General features: G+C 38.8%; 1 protein-coding gene across 4 annotated transcripts; it reads left to right on the top strand.

Annotated features, from left to right (window-relative positions):
• Positions 1–181: 181 nt before the first annotated feature.
• Positions 182–19,590, top strand: lpin1a (lipin 1a). Of its 4 annotated transcripts, XM_008405737.3 has the most exons (24): positions 184–378; positions 3,006–3,206; positions 4,120–4,215; positions 7,513–7,609; positions 7,691–7,910; positions 8,957–9,031; positions 9,187–9,279; positions 9,467–9,575; positions 10,329–10,566; positions 11,114–11,260; positions 11,353–11,446; positions 11,720–11,916; positions 12,056–12,149; positions 12,511–12,580; positions 13,175–13,261; positions 13,492–13,584; positions 13,705–13,766; positions 13,864–14,002; positions 14,455–14,603; positions 14,769–14,855; positions 16,113–16,265; positions 16,754–16,868; positions 17,067–17,170; positions 17,303–19,590. In XM_008405737.3, exons 2-24 carry the CDS (start codon positions 3,015–3,017, stop codon positions 17,454–17,456), a joined length of 2,865 nt encoding a protein of 954 aa, XP_008403959.1. In that variant the 5' UTR covers positions 184–378; positions 3,006–3,014; the 3' UTR covers positions 17,457–19,590. The 4 variants fall into 4 exon arrangements, with proteins under 4 accessions (XP_081461441.1, XP_008403959.1, XP_017159614.1 ...); XM_081605315.1 differs by lacking the exon at positions 17,303–19,590 and having other exon boundaries at positions 182–378; positions 17,005–17,118; XM_017304125.2 differs by lacking the exon at positions 9,187–9,279.
• Positions 19,591–19,817: the final 227 nt, after the last annotated feature.

Raw genomic sequence — 19,817 nt, forward strand, 5'->3', positions numbered from 1 at the left:
GAACTTGTGTTTAATTAGACCAAAATACGACTTGATCTTGTCCTGAATTACAATAAACGACCAATAAACGACCACATAGTGGTTTCTAAATGGGAAATATTCCATAAACAATAATATATGACGTCACCCGCAGCTCCACCAATCAGCTCCCTCCGTGCTCTCCGCTCCGAGGCGGAGGGAGGAATATTTCAGCCTTCAGAAGCAACCTTCAGCAGACCGAGAGGATCTGCGATCAGATGTCAGGGAAACTGAAGGATGCGGAACGTTACCGATGATGCTTGATCCGGACACCGACGCGCATTAACGCTGGTGACACAGAGTGACAGAGGATTGAATGGCGGAAAGATCCCGGAGCGAAGAGACGCGTCAATAAATAATGTAAGCAGAGAAAGGATGGCTAACTGTGGGATGTTTACACCCCACACGTTTCACTGCTCTGCATCGCAGCTTCCTCTGAGCGGAGCGGAGCGGAGTGGAGCTCCTAAACTGGATTGAAGGCAGCTAAAAATGACTGCAGGTTGCAGAACCTCTTCTGTGTGTGTGTGTGTGTGTGTGTGTGTGTGTGTGTGTGTGTGTGTGTGTGTGTGCGTGCGTGCGTGCGTGCGTGCGTGCGTGTGTGTGTGTGTGTGTGTGTGTTTACATTTTGACACGCAGGCCACGCATCACACTGCATCACTCACCAGCCCCGTGTAGATGCAACGTGCGTTTCTTCTTCTTTTTCTCTCTCTCTGCGCACCATTTTAGGTTCATAGCTAATTGTGCTGTCTGACGACCGTCTTAAAAATCCTAAAATCCTAATAAAAAATGTTGCATTCCTCGGTGAAAGTAGTTGATAATGAATCTATTTGCAGAGAGTCATTTTGGAGCGTCAGACTGCAGCTCCAATTGGTGCAATTCAATTCAGGAGTCCATCATCTGTAAGGCCGTCCAGCTTATCAGTGACCTCTTTCTGACCTCACTGTAAATAGTGGTGAAGCGTATGACTCCATAGAGTCTGTCCTCAGTTTAACGTGACTATGCTGTGGTGGTGAATTTAAATGATGTTAAATTCATGTAAGGATCTTTTTAAAAGCATTCTGCAGGATAAAACCCCCCCAAAAAAACACATATATGGTTTGTCTGGTGATTGCCTATTACATAACAGAGGGACACTTTGATTGGCTGTGGAAGAGGGGTGTCCTGGAAGAGTGGCCCAGGGTGCTTTGGAAAAACAATTCGACCCCTCACAGATAGTTTTTTTCCCGCTTTGCTTTTATTTTGCACTTACATGCTTCAGATAATCAAAGAAATCTTAGCATCATGCAAGATAACCAGAGAATATGCATAATGCACTTTTAAAATGCTTATTTTGTTTATTTAGGTAGAAAATAAGACTTTTCAACTGGTTGTGCCATTTTGGTAACAACTACCATCGAGCTTTTGGGATAACTGGTTTTGATTGTTGTATTTCATTGTGGGGAAAAACAAATACTAGTAGTTAAAGTCTCAGTTAGCCTTAAACTGATTGCACTTAGTCGAACTTGATCAGGATCTGAAAGGCAGTCCACCACTACTATAGCTGTGCAAGATTGTGTTTTCCTGCGTTAGCATATGAATAGAGACATGCATGCGCACTTATTGGGCAATGTTTACAGTGAAAGCCGTGCATGCATGAATGGACACGTTATCGGGTTGCTGCTGCAGAGACAAAGACACTAAATGGACCAGGAAGTGAGAGTGAGGCAAACGGTCAGTTGCACAATCAGTGCCAAGCAAATCCGCTCCCAGTTGTTGAGCGTTCGTTCGGTCATGCCCAACATATCAACATGTTTATCCAGATAACAAAACAGCATTTCTTTTCCACACTGTTGCAGCATCTCATGCCTCGACAACATCGTGTTTTTGTAAAATTTTAGAACTAATTTTCGTTCCATTTTGACTTTAACTTGGTGAAAAGTTACAATACTCATGATTCGGCTGTTTATAGTTTTTTTTCTTTGCCAGGCTTTTGTCACAGTTGCTTTGTTAAAACAACCTGTGATGAGTAACTTGTCGGTCTGCTGGGCAGCAGAAGTTCCTCAGACTTTGATTCTTGTTAAAAAAAAAAATCATCTTCATCATAAGTGTTTCTTCGTGTCTTCTAGTAACATGAAGCCATCTATTCCCTTAGACATGCTGAACTGGCTGTGGATGTTTATGCAAACGCAACAGTATCTGAGTCAGCACACCTACCACAGATATCACATAATCTTTGTTCTTGTGACAGCTGTCTCCATCCTACGAACCCCTTTGTTACATTATACTTAATAAATTTCACTCAGCTCTTTTTTGCTTTGTCTTAGTTCCTGCTATAGTTTCAGCAACTGTAGTTTATTTCACATTTTGTTTCCTGTGAGGGTGTTTTGTGTTATGTATTTTTCAGCATACATTGAGATAGATTATTTTATTCTAAACTGCTAAGTAAAAAAAAAATCTAACATTTTTCTTTTTATTAAATCTGAATATCTTAAGGGAAAGTTGCAGTTTACACTTCGAGTTGAAGGAAATGTCTTACAATCAAGTTTTATTATGTATCATTGTACACAGTGAAAAAATAATATTTTAAATGCTCTCTGCTGCTCTAATGTCGAATAATACTGCATGTTGCATGTTCATGACTTTGCATCTGCAGCGAAGCTTTAGCAATCCTCAAAGATTTTAAGATCCTGGAACAATAAGGCGTCTTCAGTCTCTTAGAGGTAATCTTGTCCCTGATTGATCGTGAAGAAGAGGAAGAGACATTTGACGATTTTATTTGTAGCATCTTTTTCCTGAGGCAAGAACATCTACATACACAGATGAATAAACATACTCCTCACAAAGCAGCATCCCAAGAATGAAGAAATGGATTCGAAAACATTGCTTTTTTTGTAGGCGGGAAAAAGTTTCTCTCTCTCTCTCTCTGACTTAGACGTAGATCATTAGCACGTTGATAAACTCTATTGAGTAAAAATCAAAGGATTAATTATACATGTCTTTATTTCCAGCTACAGACCATGAACTATGTGGGTCAGCTGGCGGGCCAGGTGTTTGTGCAGGTCAAGGAGCTTTACAGGGGGCTCAACCCTGCAACGCTGTCTGGATGCATTGATGTCATTGTGGTCCGGCAGCCGGACGGCTCGCTGCAGTGCTCCCCGTTTCACGTCCGCTTCGGAAAGATGGGTGTGCTGCGGTCCCGTGAGAAAGTGGTAAGAGCCTCCCTGTTTTACGTTCACCTCTAGTTGTGTTTTCTGTGTGCTGTTTGTTAGAGGTGGTGTGTATGGATACAAGTAATGCTACAGGGTAAAAAAGAAAAATAAAACCAGCAAAGAAAACAGGATAAACAACAGTATTCTTATGTTTATCTTATAATTTCTTTTATTTTCACATTTGCAGTATAAAATGTCAAAACAACTTTGACAATTTTTTTTACTATGTTAAGGTGCATTTCTAGTACCAATTTAACAAGCAATTCATTAACAAATTCCCTGCTAGATTATTTTCAATTATTTATTATTTTTAATTCTAATTTTACAAAGCTAAACTGCAATATGTTTTATTGATGTTTAATGTGATGGACCTACACTAAGAAGTTCACAATTATGAAGTTGGATATTAGTGATACATATAATCCTTTTTTGAAAATCTAAATTTGAAAAGACAGTGATACATTTGTGTTAAACCCCCCCACCTCTCTCTCTCCTTCCCCCAAAATAAAATTCATTGCTGTCAAGTGCCAATTGTGTGTGTAAGTCACCAAATTAATAAATCCGCAGTGCATATTTTAATCTCAGTATATGTCCTATTCTCTGAAAGTCTTAGGGTTTTTTTTTGTGTGCAAAGGCGAAAAACAACATAGTAAAGGCCAAGAAACACACCAGCCAGGTGAGGAATGCAGTTATAGGAAAGTTTAAAGCAGGATTAAGTTATAAAACAAGATCCCTGGACATTTCTGAGAACAATCCATTGTCCCAAAACGGAGTATGCCACAAACGCAAACATTACATTACAATGATTGCATCCTACCTCAACTAAAATGTTTTTATTTCCATAGGAGCAAAGTAAATTTCAGGGAGTTGTTTGGAACAGGCTGATAAGGATCAACACTTTTGTTTCTCATAGGTGGACATAGAGATTAATGGAGAGCCAGTTAGTTTGCACATGAAGCTTGGAGAGAATGGAGAGGCTTTCTTCGTCACGGAGACTGAGAACACACTGGTGAGTGATGGCTGACGGATTCATTACCGCAGTGCAATAAACACGTGCAATTATAGCGCAGAACACAGCGTAACTTGTAGATGTAGGTTTTCACTGCCTGAAATGACACACAGACGAATGTGATTAGTTCCTTTACAGTTTTAACTCCGTTACAATTCACTGTTTGATCTGTCGCTACAACTTGTTATTTTAACCGCCGTTCCTGCCCAGACAAGCCTGGAAAATCCAGAACTGCATCCTTGGGCATTTTGTTTTCTACATGAAGCTGTCAGAAGGGAAATCCTATCAAAAATTATTTAACATCCTTCCATTTGATTATTCTGAAATCTTTGTCATGGTTTGTTTTGCTCAAATATGGTAAAGGTTTGAATATTGTGTCAGAAGCATACAGGAGGGCCTTAGCCCAAGTGAGAACAATAATAATATGTTGCTTACTCATTAGTTTATATGGTGCTTTTGTATATCAGATGAGACATAAATCCACAAGCACACTGAGCAGATATTTTGAGATTTCTGGTGTCATTTTGGCTTTTATGCTCTCATCTTCCTGGAAGAAATGACCCTGACTAGTAAGAAAGAATCAACAACTCAATCAAACTGGTTTATCTAAAAACACCCAGAAAGAGTCCAACGTGTTTTAAGATGTCACCCTGCTACAATTAATCTTTATGCTTCCTCAATACATGTAATATGTTTTATCTTAAGTTTAATTTACTGAATGAATATCAAGGAAATAATTATATCAGCCTCAAAGAAATACATTTTTACATATGTATATAAAATGAAAAATAAGGGTTTGAAATAACAGCGTAGTCGATGAGTCACTGTAACATCAGCATCGCACACCTAAAAGCTTTGTTCAGTAGCTTTGTGACCAGGGCAGGTCAGATGCATAACAAAGCCACTGCCAGGCTCCACCAGGCCAGCAGGGGGCGACCGAGAGCCTTTGAATTCTCACACAGGAAAAATGTCAGAACGTATTTTGTGGTTGCTTTTAGATTTTAGACAAGAAAAAGAGACTTTTGTGCTTGGTTTATTTTTTTCCCCCAAAATATTAGATTTGATAGAATTCTATATATTTAACTAATTCTGACGAATCATCAAAACGTATAACTTGCTTAGGTTTTTAATGAACTGACATATACTGTGTGTAAACATGCAGTTTTTCATTGGCAGTGTCACAGTGTAATGCTTTGATTTTAGTTGATTTGAATAAATTCTACAGTTTTTCTTTACATAATTTATATCTTAAAAATATTATCATATGATATTTAATGAATAGACAAATGTTGCCTGACCTGTTAACTCTAAAATATTTTCTAAATACACAATGCGCATATAATTAAACAAGTTGATTCCCTGATTATTAGTAAAATTTTGTCTTTTGGACTGTGATGTCCAAACGTAAATGCTGCATAGGGCTCGGTTCAACACAGACCCGGTTCTGCCTTTGATAATGAAATGTAAGCAGGGCTTATTGCGAAAAAACTGATTCAACTGAGAGCATGTTGGCACTTATCCACTTCGCTTTTAGCTATGTGGAATAACACAACAGAAAAAATACTCTAGCACAGTAACATTTTGGGCACACTATCACCGGGGAATCCTGTTACATGGAGGCATTTGCAGCTGTAATTCTGGCTTAACAGGAAATAAGATAAGCTGGAGACACTTGTGTTTACTTTGTAATGAGTTTTGAGTGAAAGATAAGGATGCATGGAGGTCAGAGAGGAGCACTGGAGGTGGAGTTTGGCAGAGGGGCAGTGAAGAGGGGCGGCTACAACTTTTCTGGAGGAAAACAAAGCCAGCCCAACTCTATTAATGGGATAAACAAACGTGAGCAGTCACAATTACATTAGTGGCACCACAAGAAGAGTTGTCTGCTGTCCTGAATGCAGAGTGATTTGGAATAGGCAATTATTAGAGGTGATGTGCAGCTTCTAAAACTTAAGTTTTGTGTACATAGGTGTATATAGGAAGTGAGTTTGAATGTTCCTGTAAATAAACCATACTGCTCTGCTTGGATGTAGCTTTAAATCCTCTCCTTCTCGCAGCCCTCCCTTTACAGAGTGGAAAACTGCCAGAGACCTATTTATAGTTCTGACCAATTCACTCTCTGTGCCTTGTGTGTTCACACACAGAAATTCGCTGGTCACTGATCTGTGCAGACAGGACAGACAGGGGGACAGAGGATCAGACAGACGATCTGTACGTCATCTAAAAACGGATCATAGCTTTCTGTTAGATGAACAGGTTTAAGAGGACCTTAGGGGACAGTTTCAGGAACTTTTAAATTTACATATTTTATGCGTCTTCGCTCTGCCCTTTCCCCCAGTGCTAATCTAAAGTTTCATGTTGAAGGAAAAAACTTTTTTTTTTTTTTTTAAAAAGGACTATGTGGGATCAACCCCAGACATCTTTTTCACTCCTTCTCACCCACCCGCTCTCCCTCCCTTTATCTACTCCTCAGGGTGTAAAGTTAAACTTCGGGACTTGTCAGGACTTATGCATTCACAAATAATGTAGGTCCCTCTTGCTACATTCCTGTAGTGCAAAGTGAAAAAAACAACAACATCATTTAATGTATCTCTCTATGTTCATATTGTCATTTTCTTCAATATTTATATTATATGTCATTGACTTATATGAAAAACCTATTTAATTGGCTTAAACCATCACTTTTTTATTTAGCTTCATTTAAATCAAGTTTCTTGTTAGTAAAATTTCAGCTGCCTTTGGAAGAAATGCAGTAAAGCTTTTAGGATGGAAAGTTAGAAGCGAATAAAAACACTGAACTCAAACTGGATTTGGACTGAATTCTCCCAGGAGGGACAGATGTCAGTGCAGATGTGTTTTATCTGTGCATTGTGTGCATTCAGAGCACTGCTTCTATTCCTTTCCCAACTAAATGAGTTATCCTGCACTACGGCATGTGTGCAGCCAAGCATGTGCCAGTCTGCACTTCGTGTCCCCTATTTATCCACCCCCCCACCGTGATTTAGCTAATCTTGGCTCAAAGGCTAAATCTCTCCGGATTATGTCAAATCCGGTGGTGAGTGAAAAAACGTCTTTGTCTCACCAGCGAGTGAAAGCTTCTGCCCATATGACAAAAATCACATTGGCCATAAAATAGAGTTCCAGAACAATTTCAAACATTTGCAGTTTCACATGTATTGCAGCAGAGCATGATTCATTGTAAATTTTTAACACCTCATCAGTCTCTGTTAGCTATGGACGAGCTGTTTTTGCTCACATTGAAGACCTCAAATGATCAAGGCATATACCTCCTGTCAACAGGAAGTGGTACCATCCTACCTTGCAACTTCGCCCATCATGACAGTGGGGGAGGAGTTGATGCAGACCGAACTGGGCAGGGGTGCTTCTCACCATTATGGTACGCTTGGCTAAAAATAAAGGATGGAATTTGTCATTTTGAGAAAAGAAAATATTTATGCTGCTCTCTTTTATCACACAGACAACATCCCCTGCAGCACACTTCCTGTCCAGAGCCTGGGGCCGCAAGATGGAGCGACATCGAAGAAAAGGAGGAAGAGGAGGAGGAAAGCGAGGCCAGAAGGAGGAGGAGGAGCAGGAGGGAGGAGAGAGAAGGACAGTGGGGAGGAGTTCTCAGAGGATGAAGACATGTTTACTATTGATCTGAGTTCGGATGAGGAGAAGGACGGGGACAGCAGCAGGTGAGTGTGGGGACATGGAGTACAGCCATTTTTAATCACGAGATCACTGTGGATCAGCTTGTTCAGACACAAAGTCCCATAAAACCAGCAGGTTCCACTTTTCTGTAAAGACTTTGAAATGTGCTCATATCTAGTGTTCTCTAAAAGCAACAATCTTGATACAAAACGCCCCTTAAGATCAAGAAAATAGGATTTTCAACATGTTTTTTTAACATTGAGCCAAAGAAAATTCCCTTGAACAGTTTTAGCTTTCAGATCTTTTATCTAGACAAGCAGCCAGTCAATCTATAAAGAATAATACCTTTTGTTGTTGCCGCCTGCTGTCATTATCGTTTCAACAGAACAAGTCATTTAAAGATAATTATGGACTTCAAGCCTGCACCTGCTAGTGTTTACTTTGGAAATGTTTTTGTTTTTTTTGAAGGATCTTTCTTTGTTGAATTCACTCCAAGGATTAGTCCTGCTCTCACGATATTCTCAGTTTCTTTTACATTGTGGATCACTCACTCACTGGCCGCCCTTACTGCAATGGTCTGAGGCCATTTTTAGAAAGTCCAACCACGACTGTGAGCTGGGAAAATTCCCAAATCCCTATTAGACATGAAGGAATGTGCATTAATGGTTTCCTTCTCCTCATTGCAGTTTTTAAATGCATGGATTCAGTTAAACAAGACCAGTTTGAATTTCGGAGTAAAAACATAATAATATTACTTGTAGTGATAATAGCTCTGGATCTCTTGAAACATCCATCCATCCATCCATTTTCTTCCGCTTATCCGGGGTCGGGTCGCGGGGGCAGCAGCTTCAGAAGGGAGGCCCAGACTTCCCTCTCCCCAGCCACTTCTTCCAGCTCCTCCGGGGGAATCCCAAGGCGTTCCCAGGCCAGCCGAGAGACGTAATCCCTCCAGCGTGTCCTGGGTCTTCCCCGAGGCCTCCTCGGGGAAGACCCCTCCTCTGGTCTCTTGAAACATTTGTGGAAAAAAAATCAGTTTGTGTACTTATTCCTGCATGTGTGTGTGTGTGTGTGTGTGTGTGTTTGTGATCAGACCAGCGTACAATGATCTGGATCCTACAACCAACAGCAGTTCATACCACATGACGGAGTGGACTGAATCACAGAGGTATCACTTTGACACAAATATCCCATCCTTTTATGCTTCTTCCAAACTGTGTTTTTATAACAGCATTTACGTTTAGCCTCAGTTTGCTTTAGCTTTTCTGATTCTCATGTCCTTTTTTTCATTTTTTTGTGTGTTTTACATCCCCCCTAATGAAGTAATGTGATTAAGAAGACTCTCTCCATCCATCCATCCTTTGGCCTGTCCATCTCTTGTCCTCAGAGCACATCTCACTGTTCGTCCCTTGCTGGGTATCAACTTCAATTTTTTTTCACTTTCTGAATAGAGCATTCATCTAAGAAATTAAAATACTGAAATTGTCACAATTACCGTAATCAGCTTTTGTACAGACTTGTAGAAAATGCTGTTTTCTTATAATATACAGCAGTATATTATGCTTGGTCTTAATTTTGTGTCTTGTGAAATGTACTTGTACAGCAGTCCAGATGACTCGGCATCATCAACACCGAAGAGTGACTCAGAACTGACCAATCAGACGAATCCTGAAATGCTGTGGACCTGGGGCGAGCTGCCACAGGCTGCACAGGTATACACACACTGACATGTTTTTTATTTATCTATGTTCACAGAAAAAAAAATACCCTGTCAGATTTAGACTTTTGTTACTTTACTGACAGTTTTACAGTTTTAAAGTGTATCTGTGAAATGGAGGAAAAGGTTAGATTAAACACTTGGAGTTCATCATGAAATATGAGTGGTTAACATGCAAAAAGAAGAAAAGCAGTTACAATTTATATATATATATATATATATATATATATATATATATATATATATATATATATATATATATCTTTAAAAAAGGTATAAATTAGCTTAGAATGCCACTTTGAATATATTTTTAATACTCTTTTTACATTGTTGTGTTGTTTTTTGGAGATCTTGTCTTATTTCCTGTCAATTAAATGTCCTGCTTGAATAGAAATCATTTTAAGTATCTTGGAAAAACCGCATATCTAAAGCATCAGTGGTGTATTCATAGCGGAAACACATTTATATGTCTTGTCTATAATTCCAGGAACCAGTGAGCAGAACTATATATTTTTGCTTACTTGCTTTATTTAAACTCAAGCTTTAACTCTGAACAGCTTGCTTGATCCATATTTAAATAGATATAAATAGGGATAATCAGCAAAAAGAAAGTTACAGCTGCTCAGCAGGAACAGTTTGTCTGATTAAACTTACAAGATTGGGCTTTAGAGGTCATGCAGTAAGTAATATGAAACTGGGAACAAAAACACAAACTCCAGAGTGAAAAAAAAATCTTCTTTCTTTCCAGCCATCCTTCCTTGCTTCTCGCCAGAAGCAGAACTCAGCTGCGGCAGTCTCCATCCCTCTGACTGCAAGCAGCCACTTCAGAGCCATCACGGAGACGGGGTCAGGCCCGGATGGTCCCTGTGGCTTAGAGTCAGCCCAGGCCACTGCCGCTGACGGGACCATGGACGTGGAAGGAAACAGCTGTGTGCCCAGGCTGAAGTTAACGATTACATCGGAGCAGAACTCTGGAGAAGAAAATGGTGAACAAAAAGTTGGTTTCTGCAGTGGGACAAAAATAATTATGTCTGTGATCAAACCTTTGAAATGATTGGAATATTTTGGTTACATGTGACAGCCAAATGGTGCCATGTAAAACATTTCAACAGTGAAATATGTATGCTTTTATTTTATTATTTGCTAGTTTACAAGGTGTAATGTGCTCAATTTAGCCTTTACTGACCTCTAGTGGCTATTTTATACCCTGTTATGTAGTATGCCCATTGTATGCCAAGAGTAAAATTATAATTTGTTGAAAATATGTATATAGTTAGTCATTTATTTTGGTGTGTTTGGAAATTTGAGGCTTGTTGTTCTTGTCTTTATGGGGTTGTGATTGTGAAATGCTAGTTTGCAAAAAACAACAAAAAAATGTTGGATCAAAAACCTCTATGCTAGCTTTCACAAAGTTTCTTCATTGGCCTGAGACGGTATCAGCAGTCACAGTTATGTAGGTTTTGGTAAATGTAGTTTCATTCGCTTGTTTTCATTTTTTTCAGTTGGTTTTTGCTGTTTTTTCCCTATTTGCAGTCAAAGAGGCTGAGAATGTCGGCCCGTCGTCTATGGAGGTGGAGTCCGCTTGTTCGATGTCCCTAAAGTCTCTCCCCGGTCATCTAAATGAAGAAAGTTCAGGAGGAAGTCCTGTCAGAAGTACTGATTCGCCATCAAAGAAGAAAGGTAGTGGCTGCCTTTTATATAGCCATAAACAATTCAGATACCATATTTTTATGGGTGCTATGAATAAAAAACGTCATCTTGTCTTGTTTTAGAAAAAAGAAGCCAGCATCTGGGGGCCGATGGCGTATATCTGGATGACATTACGGGGCTGGAACCGGAAGTTGCTGCACTCTACTTCCCGAAAAGGTACATTTTATTCAGGTGTTGATAGTCTGTCCAACATCCAATCTATTTAATTTTTGACACTCTTGTTTCAGTGTTTGGTTAACTTAAGTACAATTTTATAGCAAAAGGACTTCACATTTCTACATGTTTGGGAATTTATTGTTATGAATAAATTTTTTTTACATATACTCTTAATCTTGTAGGCTATATAGTATTATGAGAATATTATAATCAACTGAATAAAAGTTTTACAGAAAAATCCTTTAGGATAACTGCATGTGTCTTTCTCGTCAGTGATGGAGGAGGCAGCTCTACGAGGGGGGACTCGGAGATTATGATGGACGTGAGGAGCACCAACCAGTCCCCCCAGTCAGTGGGCAGCAGCGGCGTGGACAGCGGAGTGGACAGCTTGTTGGACCAGATAGCCGACCTGCCTCATGTTGCCATCTCTTTGTGTGGAGGACTGTCAGACAACAAGGAGATCACGAAAGGTAGAAAAATGAACTGTGACTGTGAATATTCTGCATGCTTTTTGCAGAAAAAAATTCTTGGGTTAATTACTGTGTCTTAACCCTGTTTTTGTTCATCGGTTTATCCTCTTCCATATTGTGTGTGTTTTTATAACCACAGAGCAATTCCTGGACAGAGCAGTTTCTTACCAGCAGTTCTCAGAGAACCCGTCTATTATAGATGATCCTAACCTGGTGGTCAAAGTTGGAAACAAGTAAGCATTGCTCTTTCAACAAGTGTTTCAACTTACAAAGGGTTTTATTTGACAAGCACTGACGTTATGTTTCTTTTGGGTAAACATGAATAAAGATTTCAAAATAGTCAGCCATCACATCTGGGAGGCACTGTTTGTCAAACGTGTGTTAATATTCCTGACATCTTTAAATAAATACCCATAGCTCATAATAATAATAAAAAAAATTGAGTAATGTATTTTGAATACCAAGTCTAACTCTTAACTGTGAACTGGGATTTTCAGAAGTTATAACCCAAATATTTAATATTCTGAGCATTTTTTAACCTAACTAAATAAGATTTTTGACATGCTCTTTATCGCCATCTGTGGTGTGTTATAGGTACTACAACTGGACCACGGCTGCTCCTGTTATGCTGGCTATGCAGGTCTACCAGAAACCCCTGCCACAGGTAAGAGCAACACAAGGTTGGAAAAACAAGACACCGCATTTATTTTAACATTGTAAATGCTAAGGAAAGTATAACATATAATTTTACTAAGATGTAGTCTCAGTGGTATAAAGTATTTTTGCTTCTGTCATTTAAAGCATCAGTTAGTTATTTTGCTACACTGGGTCATTTTGCTAACATTTTTTGCACAGATTCTGTTGTAACCCTCTGCGTTACATGTCCCCTGTGCACGCCCAGCATTTTGCCTCTGAATATAAAACCTTTTGCTTCGGTTATTGTCAGTATAAAAACTAAAAATGAACGCATGCCTCTGCAGTCATTCCTGGCTCTCAAATACAGTGATTTCATCTGAAGTGACATCAGTTCTAGGTAATTGATGTGAATCATTTGGTTTTAAATATCTGGCATTACCCCAAGTGCTTTGAACTATTATTAGAAGATCACATCAGCAATCTGTATACAGCAGTGTAATGTTGCTTTAAATCTGTTATCCTGGCACTGAAATAACGTCATGTCTTTATGCTCCTTCTTTTTTCCCCTTCATTTACATAATTTCTCTCACTTACCATCAAACTGGCATTTGTGTTCACCAAGTGCTGGTGTCTGAGTTATGTTTTTTCTGTTTTTGGCCTCTTCTCATACTGCTTCCCCGGTCTGTTTGGCTCCACCACTTCAGAGCCTGTAGGAATTTCTGCTGTTTCCTGGCTGTTCGCATGTCTTTTCTTGTCCGATTCTGTTTTCCGTGTGGTTTTTCTGTTCTCCTTGCATGGCTGTGTGTTAGTGCGGAATAATTGGGGTTCAGTTATCTTTTTCCTATTTCTTTATTTCTTTTCTGGCTGTCATTCCTGTGCTTGTTAGGTCTGAGTTACATTTCCAGTCATTTTTGAGTTGTACGGCATCATTTTCCTCAGGCCTCGGTGGAGAATATCATGAAGGAAAAGATGCCTAAGAAAGGAGGACGCTGGTGGTTTTCATGGCGACGGAGGAACAGTGACTCTAAGTCGGTCAGTCCGCAGACAGACGCATTATTCTTTTCTAATTAGTTTTGGGGAAATAATGTCAACAGGATCAGAGGATAAAATATTTCAGCTTACTGAGTTAGCTCTGATCTCTTTGCCCTTCAGGAAACAGCTGCAGAAATGGGAGACAGAGAAGATGGCTCGCTCACTTTGACCTCAGTGAACGGGTGATTTTTTTTCCCGCCTAATGACATCGTCACTTTATTCTCTCGCATTAAAATCAGTTTTCCTGTTTTACCAAACTCTGTGCCTTGAATGTCTTAGTTTGAAAGATGACGACTCCTCAAGCGACGAGGACCACACATCATGCACTCAGATGCCAGAATCCTTTCAGCCGGTGCCTGTTTTAAACTCCGCCGGTGTGTGTTATAAGAAGACTCTACGGCTCACGTCAGACCAGCTGGTACAGTAACTGTCTACAATGTTATTTCTATTTTGAGGTTTTATAACAAAGAGAATAACAACATTTTACCCCCCAAAAAAAGCAATGAACCGCAGGTTAAATATTTAAAGTACATTTTAAGTAAAACCATGCAGTTTACGACCTTCTCAAGAAAATATTTTTTCTGCATCACTGTGATTTCTTAGTGGAAAGACTGCAAAACTGAGCCTTTATCTAAAAAAAAGCTTTTATTTAAAACAATTGTTGGCCAAAGTTGTAGAGAGTCGGTGCTGGAGGCCCCCCACAAATATCCATCTCTGGAGCTTCAAGTTTATGACCTCGATTGTGTTAAACGTTTGGGTTCCCTGTGCAGAGTACATAACACTAAATAAATTACTTCTAGAAATCCTTTTACACGTCTTTATCCTGTGCCGTGCATAACTTCCTGAATTGTGGTCCGTTTGTTTTTATAGGCTAGCCTGCAGCTACAGGAAGGGCCCAATGAAGTGGTGTTTAGCGTAACCACCCAGTATCAAGGCACCTGCCGCTGTCATGGCACAATCTACCTTTGGAGCTGGGATGACAAGATTATCATCTCAGACATAGATGGAACCATCACCAGGTAAGATGCAGCAGGTCATCTGCCATCAATGATCATTTCCAGCTTGTTACCAGTAGATGGCAGGTTTTCCACGAGTTGTTCCTCTGTTGAGGTTTGTTTAATGCAGGCTTGGTGTGCAAAGTTTGAGCTGAATCATTTTTGTGCCTGTGTCACAATGTGCTTCAGGTCTGACACTCTTGGCCACATCCTTCCCACACTGGGTAAAGACTGGACCCACCAGGGGATTGCACGGCTCTACCACAGAGTCAGCCTGTGAGTCTTGCCTAACAATTGTCAGTTTTGTCGTTAGGTGTGCACTCCAGTCGTGTGACTTGGAATTGAATGAGACTTCAGTCACAAATGTAATGATGTTTGACTTGATGAAGTCAAAAAAGACTTTGGACTTGACTCAAACTTCCATAACAGTTGGTTATGACTTCAGCTTGGACATGAGCCATTTCACTAGAAAATACTGAATGCCAAGCACAAACTGTTACATGGAATTGCACCAGGTGTACTACAATGGAACGCCCGGCACACAATCCAGCTGCTGTGCCTCTGTGGCCATTTGCCAATATTTCCTCCTCCAGTTTCTGCCACTGGCACGCTTCATTCTCCAGGTTGTTTACCTACACTGCGACTCTCTGCGCTGTGAGCCTGAACCAAAATCAGTCCAATCAGCAGCAATAATCATGTCTGATATAATGAACTTGATCGTTTAAATAATTTTACTTGCTGTTCTAATGATCTGATACTCGTTCAATATTGTAAAAACAGGTTGCAAGTGATTGACTGGGAGATAATCTTTATTTTGCATAGAAATCATTTTTTTCATTATTATTGTCATAAAAACGTCTCCCCATTTTTTCCCTCAATTTTTTTTCACTTACTGCTTGATCTGGCAAACGAAAACATCTTTAAAAATAATTTAAGAATCTCAGACTTGCTAATTATCACTCTGTGATTCGACAGCATATTTAGTAAATCACATTTAAGATTTGAAAATAAAAGTTTACACTCAAGTTAGGACTTGCATGTCTTTACTTTGGAATCAAATTTGGACTCTGATGTGTTTACTTGGGACTTGGCTCATGACAGAGATGGAAAGACTTGATGCGTACTTGTGACTTGCAAAACAATTACTTTGTTCCACCTCTGATCTTTAAAATGGGAAATTTCAAAGGTGGAAATAATCAGTGATTAAGATTTCTGCTTGTTCACCATACATTTTTAAGTATATGTTAAAAAGAAACACTTGACCAGAAACGTAAACACTTCATTTAAGAGGTTTGGAAAGAGAACTTCTTAAGGAGACGGAGGCAAATTTCAAGGTATCAAAATGATGCAAAGTCAAATTTCTTTTAAGATATTTTTGATATACACAGCAATTTTATAACAACCATAGATAACATAGTTACTTGATTGTGCTATAAAATGGGTATATCTCCCGTTTAATATTTTTATATATTGTAAAGAGTTTTTTTTACTTAATACTCTGTTTTGTAATTGAATCATCTTCTTCTGTCACAGAAACGGGTATAAATTTATGTATTGCTCAGCTAGAGCGATTGGCATGGCTGGGATGACGAGGGGCTACCTGCACTGGGTTAATGAAAGAGGAACCATGCTGCCTATGGGCCCGGTTCTGCTCAGCCCCAGCAGCCTCTTCTCTGCCTTTCACAGGTCTGTGAACTAGACTCAAGTAATCAGCAAAATGTACGGTCATATTTAATATATATTGTTATTATTCAGTGGCTCAGTTCCCTGAAACAGTGCACAGATTTCATCATGTGCAGCACTTTGAATTGGCTTGTTGCTGAAATGTACTCTACAAATAAACTTGCCTTGCCTAGGATAATTACACACAGAGTGACGTGTTCAAGCCTTCATTGCTGTTAATTATGATGATTTTCCGCTTGCAGGTAGTGAAAATGCGACATTTAAGATTAGAATATTACATCACACCTTTAAAAAATGTACAGTAATGTAGTCTTTGTGAAAAGCATGTTTAATTCCTGCCTAATAACTGTTGTCTTTTAAAGGTTTCCGAGTCCATCAGAATGTCACATTTAATTTATTGGATAGGACTGTGTGTACGGCTTATAGTAAGGCTGGACAGCATCGGGAAAGTATTCGAAATATAATATTCCATCAAAACTCTGTGTTTTCAGGGAGATTATTGAAAAGAAACCAGAATTGTTCAAGATTGAGTGTCTGACGGACATCAAGCATCTTTTCTACCCGAACACTGAACCTTTTTATGCCGCCTTTGGGAACAGAGCCACGGTAAGAACCCTGAACACACACAGTCACAAACTGTGCACAGCCATTTTCTGATTACACTGAGACCCCTTTGAGTCAGGTTTCAATTTCCAAAATATTTGACAAGCACAATGAAAGCTAATTTTATTTTTTGTTTTAGTTTTTGTATTTTGAACGAAAGGAATGGATGTTTTGGTGCTGATTGAGAATGCTTGATTCCAGGATGTGTATTCGTATAAGGAAGTCGGCATTCCTCTGAACAGGATCTTCACTGTCAACCCAAAAGGAGAGCTGGTGCAGGAGCATGCCAAAACAAACATTTCCTCGTAAGTAATACCCACTGTTTATTTCTAATTTCCATTAATGTGGTTTCACTGAAAACACTCTTGCAGTTTTAAGCTTTTTTTTTCTTTTTTTTTTTAATCTTGTTTTTATGGCTCCGTCTTTGTTTCTTTAAGATTTGGACGCCTGTGTGAGATGGTCGACCACGTGTTCCCGGTCCTGCTTCAAAATGAGGAAGCAGAAGTCCCCTCCTCTGATAGTTTTGATCAAAACACTGACTGGAGGAAACAGTTGCCTGACAGTAGCAGTCATGAGGAGGATGCCTGTTGAGGCAAACTGAAGAAGAAGAAGAAAAGAAAAAACACATTGGATCTTCAAGACTCCAGCTTTGGCTTGTCCTGTTCATGGTGACAGAGGTTCACATCTGAGATCAGAGGTGAAAATTATGCTACCAAAAAACTGAGATGCAAACCGGCCCTGAGGATTTTTCTCTAAAAATGGACGATGAAAACAGTTCCTACACTAAAACATTACCTTTTAAGTAGGTAATTGTGACTACTCATGTAAAATAAATGAATGTATGTATAACCGTGTAAGCAGAATAACTAAATAAGTACAAAGTGAAAATAATAATTAAGGGAAAATAGGGACTCATTTTCAGGAAAAATAATTGTGGAAAGGGAAGTTTTGGGGAAAAAAGACAGAAAAATGAACCTGATACATTTCAACAAAAGGTTGAGAGTTCCTCACAAAGTAAAACTAACACATGGTTTAAAGCACATATGTAAAAGTGCACCACCTCACACACACACACACACACACACACACCACACTGCAGGAAAATGTTTACCTCCTCTTCTTTTCAGTCCCACAGACCTTTTCATTTAGATTAACACCAATACGGCTGAACAATAAAACAACATTTATACAACAATATAATTTAATATGTAACTTTAGGATTTTATGCAGTATCTATTTCCACGTCTTCTTCAGGAAAGAATATTAACATTTTTACTCAACACTGGCAACTTACCACCAAATGTTATGCAGACACAAAATGCAGTTTAGTGTGACCTCATGCACATGTGAATCTCCTAGACCTCTCAAACACAGCATTACACCACAGCCATCCAAGTTATGCAAAACAAAAACAAAAAAAAAATAACACAGGTATTGTTTTCTATGACAACAACCTCTTCTGCAGGTGCGACTAAATATTTGTGGTATTTTGACCGTGCTACTGTGACAAATTTGTCTAGTTTTCTGTTATCGTGTTCAAGATAAATGCAGGACAATGCAAGCAATGTTGTGTAACATGTGGTAACTTGTGAGAATGTAATATATAAATTACACAATATTCTAATGACTAATGTTCATCAATGCAATTTTTTTTATGTTTACGTAGGTCTGAGTAAATGTAGAGTTTTGTAATGCTGTGTACAGAGGCAGATAAGTTAAACCATGTATCCATCCTGTTATTGTAAAAAGAAAAGACAAACAGTGTCGTGTCAACATTTCTTTTCCGTTCTTTATTTTGTGTGTATGTGATGCAGAAGCCTTGCTTTGTGTGTAACCCAAACAGGGAGAAAACCACTGCAAATAACATAAATGTTGTTTGGTAGACTACCCAAAGTTGTAAAAGATTTTGAGACGTTGTGCACCATGCAGTGTTTTTTTCTTTTATTGTATGTTTTTTTTTTTACTGGTTCTCATTCAACAGCAGCTATTTAGTACATTGTTGAAGCCACTTTTTGAGTAAAGCTGCAGTGTTTTAACAAATGTATTGACATTTCCTATTAGTTCCTCTGGCCTCCACTTGTACATCTAGTTGACTGAAATGTCCCGGTATGTTTCTTTACAACAGGAGCAATAGTAAAAGAGTTACTTTTACCTTCCTTTATAAATCAACTTTATAAAAAAATTCACAGTGTTTTTTTTTGTTTTTACTTTTATTACACAAAGTATTGTTTAGTTAAAAGGTTAGAGAACAATCCAGTCAACAGGCCTCCCAGCTGATCATGATTATGTTGTGTTGTGGTTTAGTAATTGGATGAGCTGCTTTAGGTCTGGTGCTGAACTAATCAGGAATTTACCCTTTAAGTTAAATGAGATATTAAGTCTGAAAGAGGCATGTGACGTATGAGCTGTTGGAATGTTAAAGATCAAATAATAATCACATTTTAGAGATCTGCTTTTACTTTTAGAAAGTGGAAAAACTTAATCAAATCAGTGATTACAACTTCTTCTCAAATGATTATGTAATTGTCATGTTTTAATTCTTTCTGTGAAAGATCATTTAAAACTTAAAAAAAACATCCTTTCGGTCTCTCTTTATTTCCAGTTAACTTTCTCACATGTAAAGATTGCAGTTTTTAAAGCAAACAGCGGTTTTACTCAGCGTGTCGTGAAAACTGTTCTTTGCAATCCAGTCTAAAATGTAGAATAAACAATTTTCAGAAAACTATCATTCCACTTTGTGTGATTCATTTAAGCATGAATATACGCTGTTTCCTTTTTCCTCATTAACAGAGCATCCCTCACTCAAATCAGCGCCGAGAAGCAAAATATGACGTTTCTGCAAATGCATGATACAGACTTGAGAGAAAAAGAAACATCTGGTTCATGCCTGGAAACAACACATTCTTCCAAATCAGTACTATCCTCTTAAAAGTCCCTGGCCTCTGGTGGTTT

The sequence above is a fragment of the Poecilia reticulata genome, chromosome 3 (assembly GCF_904066995.2).
Source record: "Poecilia reticulata chromosome 3, P_reticulata-male-v2, whole genome shotgun sequence".
In the NCBI taxonomy this organism is placed as follows: domain Eukaryota; kingdom Metazoa; phylum Chordata; class Actinopteri; order Cyprinodontiformes; family Poeciliidae; genus Poecilia; species Poecilia reticulata.

What these genes read in the sequence shown, in the direction of transcription:
- lpin1a (XM_008405737.3), top strand. Translation starts at nt 3,015, where the DNA reads ATGAACTATGTGGGTCAGCTGGCGGGCCAGGTGTTTGTGCAGGTCAAG. An exon ending in GGAACAGTGACTCTAAGTCG is followed by an intron (nt 13,585 to 13,704) that starts GTCAGTCCGCAG and finishes TTTGCCCTTCAG; the next exon opens with GAAACAGCTGCAGAAATGGG. An exon ending in GCCAAAACAAACATTTCCTC is followed by an intron (nt 17,171 to 17,302) that starts GTAAGTAATACC and finishes TGTTTCTTTAAG; the next exon opens with ATTTGGACGCCTGTGTGAGA.